This window comes from Punica granatum, chromosome 2 (genome assembly GCF_007655135.1).
Source record: "Punica granatum isolate Tunisia-2019 chromosome 2, ASM765513v2, whole genome shotgun sequence".
NCBI classification, from domain to species: domain Eukaryota; kingdom Viridiplantae; phylum Streptophyta; class Magnoliopsida; order Myrtales; family Lythraceae; genus Punica; species Punica granatum.
Window position 1 is genome coordinate 36109773 of NC_045128.1, and position 16265 is coordinate 36126037.

General features: G+C 38.0%; 3 protein-coding genes across 3 annotated transcripts; 2 read left to right on the top strand and 1 right to left on the bottom strand.

Annotated features, from left to right (window-relative positions):
* The first annotated feature begins 32 nt into the window (after nt 1–32).
* LOC116195816 (splicing factor 3B subunit 1) lies at nt 33–4373 on the top strand. Its single transcript, XM_031525184.1, has 2 exons — nt 33–185; nt 298–4373. The coding sequence occupies exon 2, from the start codon at nt 327–329 to the stop codon at nt 4134–4136; it is 3810 nt and encodes a 1269-aa protein (XP_031381044.1). The 5' UTR covers nt 33–185; nt 298–326; the 3' UTR covers nt 4137–4373.
* Nucleotides 4374–7789: 3416 nt separating this feature from the next.
* Nucleotides 7790–8983, top strand: LOC116193931 (phytosulfokine receptor 1-like). Its single transcript, XM_031522672.1, has 2 exons — nt 7790–7946; nt 8121–8983. Exons 1-2 carry the CDS (start codon nt 7790–7792, stop codon nt 8981–8983), a joined length of 1020 nt encoding a protein of 339 aa, XP_031378532.1.
* A 506-nt stretch (nt 8984–9489) lies between these two features.
* Nucleotides 9490–12783, bottom strand: LOC116196989 (beta-ureidopropionase). The gene is made up of 6 exons (XM_031526969.1): nt 12516–12783; nt 11492–11599; nt 10898–11086; nt 10572–10799; nt 10238–10462; nt 9490–10038 (listed from the first exon to the last, which is right to left on the bottom strand). The coding sequence occupies exons 1-6, from the start codon at nt 12651–12653 to the stop codon at nt 9676–9678; spliced, it is 1251 nt and encodes a 416-aa protein (XP_031382829.1). The 5' UTR covers nt 12654–12783; the 3' UTR covers nt 9490–9675.
* Nucleotides 12784–16265: the final 3482 nt, after the last annotated feature.

Below are 16265 nucleotides of genomic sequence, written 5' to 3' on the forward strand. Positions count from 1 at the left end.
AGCTTAAGGACCCGCAGTATATAAGAGGGTCGGCTCGCTGTTTTCTCGCACTTCATCATACCGAAACCCCCCTCTCTCTCTCTCTCTCTCTCTCTCTCTCTCTCTCTCTATCTTTCCATTTCTCGTCGGTCGCAGCTACTGAAGTCTGAGGCGGTCTCGCATCTTCGGCTCTATCTGGGTTGCAGGTCAGTTCCTCGTCTAGGGTTTCTTCTGCTTCGATTTCAGCCGCACGGTGTATCAATCATCGCGGGAGTATTATCGGGAGGAGCTAATTCTGCGTTTTCTGGCGATTTCTAGGGTTTTCTGCGCCATAAATTGAGTCGAGCATGGCGTCGCTGGACCAGGAGATAGCTAGGGTTCAGGAGGAGAAGAAGAAGATGGAGCAGCAGCTTGCATCCCTCAACTCCGTCGTGTACGACACCGACCTCTACGGTGGCACTGATCGGGATGCTTATGTGAGCTCGATCCCCGTCAACGAGGACGAAGATGCCATGGACGCGATGGACTCGGAGGTGGCGAGGAAGCTTGCGTCATATACCGCCCCGAAGTCGCTCCTCAAGGAGATGCCTCGTTCTGGCGAGGAGGATGACGATATGGGGTTTAAGAAGCCGCAGAGGATTATTGATCGGGAAGATGATTACAGGAGGAGGAGGTTGAACCGGGTCATTTCGCCTGATAGGCATGATGCGTTTGCTGCCGGGGATAAGACTCCGGATGTTTCGGTGAGGACATATGCTGATGTTATGAGGGAGGAGGCCCTGAAGAGGGAGAAGGAGGAGACTTTGAGGGCGATTGCAAAGAAGAAGAAGGAGGAGGAAGAGGCTGCCAAGGGGCAAGAAAAGGATAAGGAGGTGGCAGCTGCGGCAGCTCCAAAGAGGAGGAATAGGTGGGACCAGGCACAGGATGATGGAGGAGCTGCTGCTAAGAAGGCGAAAACGGACTCAGACTGGGACCTGCCTGACTCAACTCCTGGTATTGGTCGATGGGATGCGAGCCCGACCCCAGGGAGGGTAAGTGATGCGACCCCTTCCATGGGTCGGAGAAACCGCTGGGATGAGACTCCCACTCCTGGTCGGGTTGCTGATTCTGATGCCACACCAGGTGCAGCCACTCCTGGGGCCACCCCTGCGGGAATGAGTTGGGATGCCACCCCAAAGCTAGCAGGTATGGCAACGCCAACCCCTAAAAGGCAGCGTTCGAGGTGGGACGAGACCCCTGCAAGCATGGTCAGTGCAACTCCTTTACCAGGGGCCACACCTGCAGCGGCCATGACCCCTGGGGTTACCCCTCTGGGAGGAGTTGATCTCGCTACCCCCACGCCTGGGGCTATTAATCTTCGTGGAGCTATGACGCCTGAGCAGTATAACTTGTTGAGGTGGGAGAGGGATATAGAGGAGAGGAACAGACCGTTGACAGATGAGGAGCTGGATGCTATGTTTCCTCAGGAGGGGTACAAGATTTTGGAGCCACCCGCATCCTATGTTCCAATTAGGACCCCTGCGAGGAAGCTGCTTGCAACCCCAACTCCCATGGGTACTCCAGGGTATAAGATCCCTGAGGAGAATCGTGGACAGCAGTTTGATGTCCCGAAGGAAGGACCTGGTGGGTTGCCATTCATGAAGCCTGAGGATTACCAGTACTTTGGCTCGTTGTTGAATGAGGAAAATGAGGAGGAGTTGTCTCCTGAGGAGCAGAAGGAGCGTAAGATCATGAAGCTGCTCCTTAAGGTGAAAAATGGGACTCCCCCACAGAGGAAGACTGCTCTAAGGCAGCTTACTGATAAGGCTCGGGAGTTTGGTGCAGGTCCTCTATTCAACCGTATCCTCCCCTTGCTTATGCAGCCCACCCTAGAAGACCAGGAACGGCATCTTTTGGTGAAGGTAATTGATAGGGTGCTTTACAAATTGGATGAATTGGTTCGTCCATATGTTCATAAGATTCTTGTCGTGATTGAACCATTATTGATTGATGAAGACTACTATGCCCGAGTCGAGGGGAGAGAAATTATTTCCAATCTGAGTAAAGCTGCGGGTTTGGCTACTATGATTGCTGCCATGCGGCCTGATATTGATAATATCGATGAGTATGTAAGAAACACAACTGCTAGGGCATTCAGTGTTGTGGCTTCTGCCCTGGGTATCCCAGCACTGCTGCCATTTTTGAAAGCTGTCTGTCAGAGCAAGAGATCTTGGCAGGCTCGTCACACCGGGATCAAGATAGTACAGCAGATTGCTATTCTGATTGGTTGTGCTGTTCTTCCACACTTGAGGTCTCTTGTGGAAATTATAGAACATGGACTTAATGATGAGAATCAGAAGGTGCGAACTATTACTGCACTTTCATTGGCTGCTCTTGCCGAGGCTTCTGCTCCTTATGGTATTGAGAGCTTCGATTCAGTGCTAAAACCATTGTGGAAGGGTATCAGGTCACACAGGGGAAAGGTCTTGGCTGCATTCTTAAAGGCTATTGGGTTCATTATTCCTTTAATGGATGCCCTGTATGCGAGCTACTATACAAAGGAAGTGATGGTGATCCTAATCCGTGAGTTCCAATCGCCTGATGAAGAGATGAAAAAGATTGTGCTTAAAGTGGTGAAGCAGTGTGTGAGTACGGAGGGTGTTGAGGCTGATTACATTCGAAATGACATCCTTCCTGAATTCTTCAGGAACTTTTGGGTGAGGAGAATGGCTCTTGACAGGAGAAATTATAAGCAGTTGGTGGAAACCACCGTTGAGATAGCAAACAAAGTCGGTGTAGCTGATATTGTTGGGAGAATTGTTGAAGATCTTAAGGATGAGAGTGAGCCTTACAGAAGAATGGTTATGGAGACAATTGAGAAGGTGGTCGCGAACTTGGGAGCCTCTGATATTGATTCTCGGCTGGAAGAGCTCCTCATTGATGGTATCCTTTATGCCTTCCAAGAGCAGACCAGCGACGATGCAAATGTGATGCTGAATGGTTTTGGAGCTGTTGTGAATGCTCTTGGGCAGAGAGTGAAGCCTTATCTTCCTCAGATCTGTGGTACTATCAAGTGGCGCTTGAATAACAAGAGTGCGAAGGTGAGACAACAGGCAGCTGATCTTATTTCCAGGATTGCTGTTGTGATGAAGCAGTGCCATGAGGAGCAGCTCATGGGCCATCTCGGTGTTGTCCTGTATGAGTACTTGGGAGAAGAATACCCGGAAGTCTTGGGTTCCATCCTCGGTGCGTTGAAAGCTATTGTCAATGTGATTGGTATGACAAAGATGACTCCCCCGATAAAGGACTTGCTTCCTAGGTTGACACCGATCCTGAAGAACAGGCACGAGAAGGTCCAGGAGAACTGCATTGACCTAGTGGGTCGTATTGCCGATCGTGGTGCTGAGTTTGTTCCCGCTAGGGAGTGGATGAGGATCTGCTTTGAGCTGCTAGAGATGCTCAAAGCTCACAAGAAGGGCATTCGGAGAGCCACGGTGAATACTTTTGGTTACATCGCCAAAGCCATTGGGCCACAGGATGTGCTTGCAACCCTCTTGAACAACCTCAAGGTCCAGGAGCGACAGAACCGTGTCTGCACAACTGTGGCCATTGCGATTGTCGCGGAAACCTGCTCTCCTTTCACGGTCCTCCCGGCTCTCATGAATGAGTACCGTGTCCCAGAGCTTAATGTGCAGAATGGTGTCCTCAAGTCACTGTCCTTCCTCTTCGAGTACATTGGAGAAATGGGGAAAGACTACATCTACGCAGTGACTCCGCTGCTCGAGGATGCCCTGATGGACAGGGACTTGGTCCACAGGCAGACGGCAGCCTCTGCAGTGAAACACATGGCTCTTGGAGTTGCAGGACTAGGATGCGAGGATGCCCTAATCCACCTGCTGAACTACGTGTGGCCCAACATCTTTGAGACCTCACCTCATGTCATAAACGCAGTGATGGAGGCGATTGAGGGGATGAGGGTGGCCTTGGGACCCGCCGTCGTACTCAACTACTGCCTCCAGGGGCTGTTCCACCCAGCTCGCAAGGTCCGGGAAGTGTACTGGAAGATTTACAACTCACTGTACATTGGGGCACAGGACGCGCTCGTGGCGGCATATCCAATACTGGAAGATGAGCAGAACAATGTATACAGCAGGCCTGAGCTGATGATGTTCGTCTGAGCCTGTTTTTACCGTCTCACTGTAGCATTCGGAGTTAGAATAGATGGAGTCGGTATTCAGCTAGCATGTTTTTAGATACTTAACGTATACAATCTTCTGTTCTAGATGAATGTTTTCGGAACCGGAATTCGATGTATGATCAATGGTTCCATGTTCTCGGAAAAGATTACGCTGCCATGTCGAATGTTGACTGAGATGTGTTTTGAGATAATAATCAAATGTTATTTCATAATAATCTATGTTATTTCTATCCTATATATATCCTCGTCTTGTCTCACTTTCGACTTATGTTGGTCTTGCCTTCTGCATCGACACGGTATAAGTGGATAATTCCGAATCCCTACAGTCCGGACTTAGAGTATAATTAAATGATGTGTAAATTTTGGTACACGGAAGTCCAATTGAATCCTCACTAATCCAGTTGAGTCGGATTGGTCCACTAAACTCTCTTAATGTGAATTTTTGGTATTTATAAAGCCAATTGAATCCTCACTAATTCAGTTGAGTCGGATTGGTCCACTAAACTCTCTTATCATGAATTTTTGGTATTTATAAAGCGAAAATCATTTGATTCAATTCACGTCAGTAATATCTACGTAATGTTGCGGGTTGCTAAAGGCGTTGTGATTGATAATTAGAGATGGCAATTTTAAAATCATGCGACTATATGAGTTATATAATAAAATCTGGTTATGGATTATAAAATCATAAAATGAATAAATTTTCACAACTTGAGGGATCTTTCATGCATAATAATGCATTTCAGGAACAAATTTAATGAAATTAATTGATTTTATCATATCTTACTAATCGTGGAGCCCGTGCGTTCGACGTGATAGTACATCAATCTAAAAAGCATTATAAATAAAAATTAAAAAGAAAAATTCCTTCTAGAGTAAAAAATGAAATAAACATAATAAAATAAACAAATAACATTCACATTTAGTGGTAAACGAACTTACTTTCTGAGAGGTTGCATATAGGGTAGCCGTTCCATTACATCATCAATCTTGAGAAAGAATATTAGATAAAAAATAAAAAAATGAAAAAATATGATAAAAATGAGAGAAAAAATCAAAGTATAAATTTAATTAACTCACTTATATATAGGGATAGACATGCGTTTCGAGAGTTCAGTTATAGACATATTATTTGAGAGCTAATGCGTATGTAAATAATAATTCTTATTTATAACTATCGTATAGAATTTAGATAAAATATAATTTGATTTGTTTTCCTTTTTTGTTGAACAAATTTGATTTGTTTTTTGAAAAGAAAATATAATTCATATATATCTATAAAATTTTATCTAATCCATTTTTAAAAATAGATGTCTATAAAACATATAATATATATATATATATATATATATTTTCTTCATATATATACACTAAAGGTTGTTCACGTAACCATATTTAATATATTTATATTATGTATACATATAATAAAATCTTCTCATTATTTTAAATAAACTATATTATATAAATTATAAAAAATGAAGAATGAAGAAGTAAGATTTTATGATAAGATATATATAAAAAATATTTTCTATTAAAAATAATTTCGAAAATATAAATAAATAAAAATCTAGAAAATTCCTTTAAGAAAATATATATTAATACACACTTATTTTGATATTAATATTGATGTGATGAAATATTAATTTTAATTTTAAAAAATTCAAGATTATTAGAAAATATATAAATATAATAAAATCCTCTCATTTATTTCAAATGCGTTATGTTATATATATTATAAAAATTAAAAAAAAAAAAAATAAGATTTTATGATGAAATATCTTTAAAAAATACTTTATTAAAAATAATTTCGAATAAATAAATAAAAACTCAGAAAATTCCTTTCAGAAAATATGTACTAACATATACTTATTAAATTCCACTCACAAACCGGGCGTTCTAAGGTAATCTATTAATATATGTATATATGTATGAATATATACTTATTTTGAAGTTAAAATTTAGGTGATGAAATATTAATTTTTATTTTAAAAATTCAAAATTAGTAAACAACACCTATACATATATTATGAAATCCTCTCATTTATTTCAAATACATTATGTTATTATATATATATATATATATATAAAAATTAACCAAATCAAGAAATCTGATTTTATGATGATATCTTTAAAAAATATTTTTTATAAAAAATAATTCCGAAAATAAAAAAATAAAAACCTAGAAAATTACATTTAGAAATTCATATTGCCTTCAATTGGAGATCACCATAGTATTCAAAAGATTATATAATATATTTCGGTCTTTTTTAAAAATCAAATTTTATGATGAGATATCTTTTAATATTTTTTATTAAAAATAATTTTGAAAATAAAAAAATAAAAACCTAAAAAATTCCATTCAGAGAATTCATATTGATTTCAATTGGTCATCACCATAGCATCCAAAAGATTTTTTTGATATTTTTAGTCTTTTTTAAATGGAATATTATAACGGAAAATAATTCCAGAAGATTTTGTTGCTAATTTCATAATAAAAGATAATTTAAAATTTAAAAATTCAAAAAATCGAGAAGTTTTTTTTATTAAATATAATTACGAAAATAAAAAAGTAAATAATTTCAAATTAAAAAATCGATAATTTTTCTAAAAAATAATTCAGAAAATAATAAATATAAAAAACTAAGGAGATTACTTTTGGAAAATTCATATTACTTCATTTGGAGATTGCCGTGATATTCAAAAGATTTAATGGTACTTTCGATCTTTTCAAAATGGAATATTGTATTGGAAAAATAATTTCGCCAGATTTTATTACTAATTTTATAATAAAAAAATATTTTAAATTTTAAAACTAAAAAATCGAAAAAATTTCATTTAGAAACGAAGTGTTCTAAGGCCATCTAGCCGAGCCCATATCGTATCTTACTTTCATATATATATATATATATATAGATATTTTCTAAGATTGATTAATGAGATCTCATAAATTTATTATTTTTGACTCATGCTGTTATTATATATATATAATAGATAATGATTTTATAGTAATAAAATTTTTTGATTAAAAAAAGAGAAAAGAAGATAGAAGAAAGAGTTGAGAGATCAGTTAGAATCAGAGACATCATAATAAAGAAATATTCTAACATTTCAATAGCATCCACTTCAAAATGAAAATTGCTCGGGGTATCATCATAAATAGAAATGCATGTGAGTGTGAAAATGATAAGTTGCTCTACTTTTGTAGGAAGTGACTTGTTTTAATTAATGTATGTATGTATGTATAGATAGTTAAGACTGTAATTTTGAAATTTTTTGAAGGACGTAAGAAAAAATAAAAAAGGATGAAAATAACAACCAACCAAAATTTGTAGGTGAATTTAAGAAATGAAAAAAGAAAGGGTGAAACAGAGAAAGTGGAAAAAGGACACATGTCCTACTCATCTTTCCACTGACGAGGATTAGTGTGTGTGTGTATATATATATATATAACTGAACTATAAAATAAAGTATAATAATTCATACGAAGGGCCTTCATTTATGTTGAATACGCATAACTCAGCTAACTGTCAAATAAAGCTATTCTTGCAGCTTGAAAGCATTCTTTGAAGGCGAAGCAAGCCCAAGCTTAAAGTAAGCCAAACCCTGCATAGAATTACTCTTCCATGTGCCCCAATGTATCGAAAGACGGGGCAGCACAGCCCCCAACCAACGGAGTGCAACCGTCCTGTATGTCTGTCGATTCTTCCGACGACCCCGAAGGGAAAGTCTAACCTCTCCTTGCTCCCGTCTGTTGGAAAATTCACTCAGAGAGTAGAGATGGAAGGATTCAGTAATCGAATTTGGCTTAGAAGCCGATCCATACTGGACCGACATTAGAACACTTCCTACTGATCATGCTATGACCTGCATCTGGTTCCAAGTTGCCAAAGGCGCCGTGCAAGACCACAAATTGATTATTTTCCTTATTAAAAACATTGACGATTCCTTCATCTTTCGATCCCAGAGAGTTTACTCACTTGCCGTGGACTGGTTCTTTTAGATCTTGGCTACAATAATTTCACCGGCGAGCTTCCATCGAGCTTTAAGAGCCTTCAGGCACTGAAAGGGTTATCGCTCTCGGGAACGAGCCTCAATAATCTGCCTTCAGCACTCGTGACCCTACAGCACTGCAACAACTTACACACACTATTCCTCAGTGCAAGTTTTAAGGACGAAGTAATGCCGGGGAATATTGATCTTCAGTTTGAAAGCCTAATGGCATTATTAATCTCAAACAGCCACCTAAAAGGTTCGATTAAATCGTGGTTAAGTAGTGGCTTCCCAAACTTGCGGGTCCTGGATCTGTCAGGGAACCGATTGAGCGGAACAATTCCTAGCTGGATAGGTGAGTTTCCTCTCCTCCATTACTTGGATCTGTCAAATAACTCATTTACTGGGGTTGTGCCTCAAAGCTTAACAGAACTGCGGAGTCTAAGAGATCTCACTTCTGCGGATTTTTCGTCTTTTCTCACTAAACTGAGTGAAAGATCCTTGACAGTGTACTCCCTTCAGGGAATTTCAGTACCCACGTTGGATTTGAGCAACAATGAGCTCACAGGACCGATTTGGCCTAGTTTCGGGAACCTGACTGAGCTGTCTATCTTGAGGATGAGAAACAATAGCCTCTCGGGATCTATTCCCAGGTCTATCTCGAGGCTGTCACGCTTGTGGGTACTGGATTTGTCCTACAGCAATTTATCTGGCGATATACCCGAGTCTTTGAAAGAACTCCATCTCTTGTCGATATTCAATGTTTCTTATAACAAACTATCTGGAAAAGTTCCTCAGGGAGGCCAATTAGATACATTCACAAGTTCAAGTTACTAAGGGAATGACCTCTGCGGCCGCCCATTGTGGCCGTGTGAGCAGAAGTTGAGCCCACCGGAATCTCCGGCAACAGAGTCACGATCTCCAACACAAGGAATCAAGCAATATATACTTCCTTTTGAGATCGGTGCAGCAACAGGTTTCGTCCTCAGTATATGGATTTGCTTTCTGTCAGGTTGGGTGTTTGGAAAGACAGAAACAGTTGCGCTGTGGCGCTGGAAGATGTAAACACTTCGAACAAGATAGATATTGAAACATGTGATTTGCAGCACTGAGCACTCGAGCTACATTGGTGTGTTCTTATGAGTTTTATCGACTATATGCACTGGAAAGAATTTATATCATAAAATTGCATTTGATAAGAACAAGGCAGTTTTTCAGGGTTCAATCCTGTCTTTGGTTGTCTGTTGTGGTCCTGTCATATTTCCTCAGTTCTGATTGTTATTTTCATCAATATTGACAATGAAATCCATTTTCTTGCACTAACATTGCTGTGCATCATAGTATTAGAGGAATGAACTATCCTATCAGTCCAGGTCCCATTCGAAACGTCCGAATACATGATGCTAATTTTATATATTGAGATGGTACGCAAAAGCCTGCTATTACAAGAGAGACTTATTTCCGCCATTAATTATTCATCCCACGGTTTGTTCATCACACAAGCCACACATGTTCCTTCCATGATTACTTCAACATTTCTTGTGCAGCAAAGGATCAGAGATGACTTGGGGCTCAAAGTCGGGCCTTAGATACCGACCTAGCAACTCATTGTACAGCTCGTATCGAGCAGTCATCCGGAAACCCCACTTGTCCTTAAGCTGTCTGCAGAGGTTAAGGTCCATGTCTGAGATCAAGAGCCCGTCTCTGTGTCGTGAAAGAGATGAAGTGCACGAAGCATCGGGTGCTGAGAAGTAGCTTGACCCGTAGAAGTGCCCAAAGTCAGAATGCTGTGGCTTCCCATCGCCTGAAGTGAATGGGTACGGGAAGGTCTCTGTTCCGACCCGATTTATGGACCCAACAAAGTAGCTGTTTGCAATTGCAGCATTTCGTGCCTGTAAGATTAATCGATAGATGAAAATGTACTCAGAAAGTGGTTCAAACATGATAATATCTAGCATGATCAGTCAGATTCCGTGACTTGATTCAAACATGGGATGCTGTTACACTCAAATAAGAAAAGTTTGCACATGAGCTTCGAGAAACCCACAAGATTTGATTAAGCGATAAGTGGATGGAATATAAATTCTGTACCTCAATAGGCCACATTGGTTCACTCAATTCACCAACGGTTGCAGAAGGATTGAAAACAATCTCTGCACCATTTAACCCAAAAGCCATCCAATTCAGGGGGTGATGCCTCCCGTAGCATACATTAACCCCTATCTTCCCAAAAGCCGTCTCAAACACAGGATGCCCTGTATTCCCTTCCATATAATACGTACTCTCATTAAAATCTCCAACTCTTGGTATATGGTTCTGCCCAAGAAGAAGGGGATAAGATATTAATCCCACATATATTATTATAATTAGCAGGACTGGGAGTAGCATATAACTGGAGATCAGTATACCCATAAGCAGTACGTACCTTCCGATGCTTCCCAATAATATTTCCATTATGTCCAATCACGACTGCAGTGTTCCAGATAGTCTCTCCATGATTAATATCTCTCTCAAGGATTGGATTCACAATGACCATATTATACTTTTTAGCAAATTCTTGAAGAAATTGTGTTGATTCTCCATTTATGGGTTCTGCAAACTCGCACCACCTCTTTTCCCGTGTACAGAAGGCAAATGGCATCATCCATGCTTCCTTGAAAAGTCACTAGTAGAAGGACATCAATGACAAAGAAAAAACATGAATATTTTAATTTTCATCCTTTTTTTTCTGACTGATGGAACCATAAATACCTGCAAACATAGTATATTGACTCCTGAAGCCCCTGCAGCATCAAGCATCGGCTCTAATTTCTTGTAAATTGCTCTCTTCTGGTCGAGAAAAGGGGCAGTTGTTGGAAGAGAGATAGAGTTTTGGATTAGACCAACCCTGACAATTCGAGGTTCTCTCAGCAGCTCTTTGTCAGCACTAAAGTGGAAAGCCTGAAAGATATACACACAAGAAGTTTGCCACCTGGTATTTAGTTTCTTAGCCTATCACATGAAGACCATAAATTCAAATGGAGAAAGGTACTAGCAGAAGTCTAAATAAGGGCAAACTGTTAGGAAAGGCCCTATCTAGAATTTCGATATCCAAAAACGTTTGATATCTCACTTAACTTTTTTCCCCTTCTCTTTTGGTAACTATTGTCATATTTTTCTACAAAAAGTTATCATCACTAGGGTGAGAATTTCAGTTTATGTAACGGTCATCTGCTAAACTAGCCTTATTAGTCTAGTTTCATGACACAGCATAACAGAAAACAAGTCTCGACAATTTAGTCAAAAAAAGAAAAAAAGAAAAAAGAATCACCTTTGCTTGAACATAACATAAAAGAATTGGTATACCTGAAGGTCAAAGTCATGCTTTAAGGAAACAGCTATAGCTGGTTCAGGGAGATCAATAGATTCGAGTGCTTTGCCTCCATTTAGCCCCTGGAGTAATCGGCTGACTTCCTGCAACACAGTTCCGTATTGATGTAAAAGCTCATTCCAGAATGCAAGCAAGCGATATCATACTTCGGAAAGTGGAACGAATCGACAAGTCTTGTGAAGTTCAGGGAGAGCTTAATCAGCATAAAATGGAGACACAAGCCTTACCTGAAGCAAATAAAGCAAACCTTTCAGTAGGAACCAAATGACCATTAACCTAGTTCTGGGAAAAGAAGACGCATGTGCAACACTAGGAGGCCAGAACTGTTTTAGCTGGAATGATTGTTGAATCAGTTTGCAACCAGTACCTATTTCTTTATTCAGTCATTGATTGATGCTAGAACAACTTTAAAGACTCTATAGACTCTTTTAACTTCGCCAACTTCAAGCTAAAGAGTAGTACCATATTTAACATTATTTCGCTACGCATCTAGATTATTAACACCCAAAGCCTAAGCTTTACACGAGGACTGCAACTAATTCTTACATATTAGCAGAGAATAGCAGCATTACCGGGTAGAAATGTTCAAAATCCATACTCTGAACTCCACAAATCAATTATGCAAGGAGCTGGAAAATATACTCCTGAGACAAGCAGGAGCGCCGAAGCTTTCCGATGGATTAGAAAATGGCCTTCCCAGATTGATATTAACTCAGGGGCTGAGGATTTCGTGGTCATATACGCATTTTCATGATTCAAACAAAATCCGACAGATCGGATTCAACAGACAGAGTGACAAGATCAGCAGTAGCAAATCGACAGAGCCAATCAAACCGACACAAACGGAAGCCGAAACACACTGAAGTCTCTCAATCAAAACTGACGCACACAATCAACAGCAGCCCATTTCAGCAAACGTCAAAAAGCTTAAAACTTCACGCACGGAATCAACACAAACAATCAGGAAAGCAAGATGAGCTGCGGGAATCAATCACCCACCTGAAAGATTTCGGGTTTGAGATTATCGCCGAGGAGCCGGTGGAGTGACTCGTACCCACAAATCGAGCCGTCGCCCTTCTTGGGTCGCTCTCGAATTCCGCCAATTTCAGGAGTCTCAGCCGACTGGGTCTTCTCCATTTGCGATGCTGATTGGTTTCGGCGCGGGGCAGATGGAGATTAGGATGAGAAAAGTAGCGGAGTCGAGCACGCAGCTGACCAGCAGAGCAGTTCAGTGCATGCGCGATAAGATTCCACAATTTCAGAATATTTTTAAATTGCAATGATTTGGACAGCTAATAGGTCACCGATCAGTCAGCCATCGAAAAATGCACGTCGTCCTGATTGCTCGAGCTATTGCGGGTCTTGAAGGGCATTGAATTTTTTGGACTTCCACCAACTAGGTGTTGTTAATCCCTCCGTTGCATGGAAACTGGAGCGTGAACATCAAGTTAACTAGGCAGAAATTAAATATACAAGAGAGGTTTTATTAAGTATCGGACTTCGAATATCTCGGATATCGGACGAGGACGTGCACCACTATGTTACATATTTTTTTAATAATTACTATAATCATTCATATTAAATATGCATAAATTATTCGAATAAAATAATTAATCACATCGGACGGCATATAGAATGAACATTTATGGGTAAAATAGAATAATCTCTAATCATTCTGAGGAAAAAAAGGGAAATATATGAAAAAAAAATTATATGTGTCGTAATATGAATGAAATAAAAAAATAGTACTTATATATTAATTTTATATGCCAATTATGATACTAATGATTTTATTATATAAATATTGCACGATATTTATCAACTTCCAATAAAAGTATGATTTTCAAAGTAAATATATTAAGATGTATAAGTAGAATAAAGAAAAAATAATCAAATATCAAAGTAGGATATGTTATTTCATCTACATACATTTATTTCTTTTTACAGAGTACTAAATATCTCTTTATCTTTTCGAAACAAATAGGTCATACATACATATATATATATATATATATATATGCAAGAAATAAAGGAAGTGTATATAATTTCATCTCAAAATGATGTCGTTGAGTACACTAATATATAACAAAGAAAATGTAAATACTAAAGTTAATAACTAAAAGCACTATAATTAATCTAATTTCACTATTTCAATAGTAAATGAAGTAATATGAACACTAGATATATAAAAATACCGGTACTCTTACTTATTAATTATTCCATTACTATATACATGTATTTGGATATTAACATTTCCGCTAACTAAAATACAGTTTTGGGTCCGTCTAACATGATAATGAATCACAGAGAACGCATTTAGTATTTTTCAGTTCAAGTGTTTACTACTTCAGTTCAATTGTTTAATAATTTAGTATTTCAGTTTAAGTATTTAATACTTTCACTATTCGGTGATGAAGAGCACAAAGTACTAAAAATTTGAACTAAAGTATATGTTAAGCACTTGAACTAAAAGTATCAAATATGTTCCATGTAGTCACTATTAATTCGACCTATAAAAAAAAACACATTATTAGTTGTGTTACTGAAATTTTTAAGGAGGATTAGTATCTGAATTTACATGTATTTCAAGCAATACTGAACGTCCAAATTGAAATAATAATAATAAAAAAATAGCCAGTACTTCATGTGCCAACTATGTACTCTAATTATTTAGATATTAGTACTTTCATTTATGAAGATTAGTATTAACATATTGTACATCCAAAATACTAAATTAAGTGTTCAAATTATATTAATTTAGTTCTTCTAATATCAAAAGTTAGTATGTACACATTATTCCTAACTATAAAATATCATAAATTAATTAATATTCTAAATTTTCAGTGTGCTCAAATAATATGGGAAGAAAATCAATTTTCCTCTTTTACTTGACAATTATTTATGATATACAAAAATGTTGCACTATTATATTACCAACGTGAGTTGGTTCAAGTGATTCAACCTTAAACAAGGTCTCAAATTCGAGTATTGTAAATAGAAAAAGCCCACACTGGGAGCTAGAGCTTCACCCCTTAGTGGGTCACCTAATTCGAACTGGACTAGTCGGGATCCATTGAGTTACCAGATATCAGGATACTTAGCAAGAGGTAGGGATAGTCTTATGAGTATCAAACTTAGACCATCTTCTTTATTAGACGATGATATGCGCCATTGCACTATATCTTTTTTAATGTCTAAGTATCTAATATAAGAACAAACACCTATTTCTTACATATATGTATATATATGCATCCTCACAACAGAACATTCAATTAAAAAGTATCCACCATGAGAAAGATGATGCAGTGAAATAGCACACGCCATCGCTTAATAATTAAAAAATTCTCGAGTCCAATACGAAATATTTTTGTACTTGAATAATAACATTTCATACAAGGAGAATAGCGTTTCGTATAGGGCTCTGGTTAAATATTCAAATGATGAACCCAATAATTGCCTTTAATAATTTAAAGGTTTCAAGTTTTATTTTTTATCAGCGGGATTATTTGTACTCCTTTAATTAGCTTTCCTTTCTATTTTCCTGACATCATTTTTAATGAGGAAAAAAAAATCAACCATCATGAAGGAATACTGTGGGTCTAGCTGCATTAAAAAAAATAATAAAGAAAATTATGCACAGAAAATATTTACATGCATAGTCAGAATTCAGATTAGATCCTGCTCCTCGAACTAACCGCCCTCATAAAATGAATGGAGGAATTAAAAATGCAAGTTGATTTGTTCAAAAGATTTTTCCAATTTTTGTCTTCTGGAAGAACAAGACATTGTTTTACATTATTTCACATGTGTGATAAACCGAGTGGTCAATGCATGTGGATGATCACATGACTGTCTTTGTCTGATACAAGTCTGGTTCCTATTTTTGGATTTATATTGCCCTAGTTCGTCCCCCTTCACATGAATAAATATGTATAAGTTGGATTAAATTGGTTCTGATCACTGTCGTTTTGGATTGAATAACTATTGTACTTTTCGGTCGAACAACCCGACTCCCGCACTGCGATGATCATTCGCTCGTAATATATTTTCATACACACCCGCACTGCGATGATTCTGCACTCATAATATGTTTTAAGGTACGGTGTATTACCTAGAAAATATGATTAAGAGGAATTAGCATCTTACAAGTCGCTGTTCCTGCAGACACTCGAGAATAGAGATATATGAACGTCCTATGTGCTAAAAATAGGTGGTAAAGACATATAAGTTAATTTGATTAGATAGCAATCACTGCTGATCTCGGTAATAATCTATGTTCCATGGTTAGACGGTCCTTCGATAGTTCGTGACATGTTAAAGCAGGTAAATAGATCCCGCACTACCTTCCATGACAGCGGCCTGCTAATTGCACGATACATTGCGATTATATATAGAGTTCACGTGTTCTGTGCAATATCGGATTATATTAATTCAACTATAAATGGACGACGAAAGGTAAGAGTGGATCAAAATGCATTTAATTACTTTAATTCATTCCTCTTGCATTAAACTACTTTACTTCATTCTTTTACTTATCTACAAATTCATTGGATTCTACCAATTTAGATTTGACCAATTGATCAATTTAAGCTATATCGATCTACTAATGGGTAAAATTCTTCAAATCTTGAATTTTCTCCATTCACAGTTAATGCGAAATTGAAATCTTATTTAAGGAAAATAATTGTCAAACCACTTGAATCAAGTCATGTTGGTCAATGGCTAATTGGTATTTATATCAAAGAAATT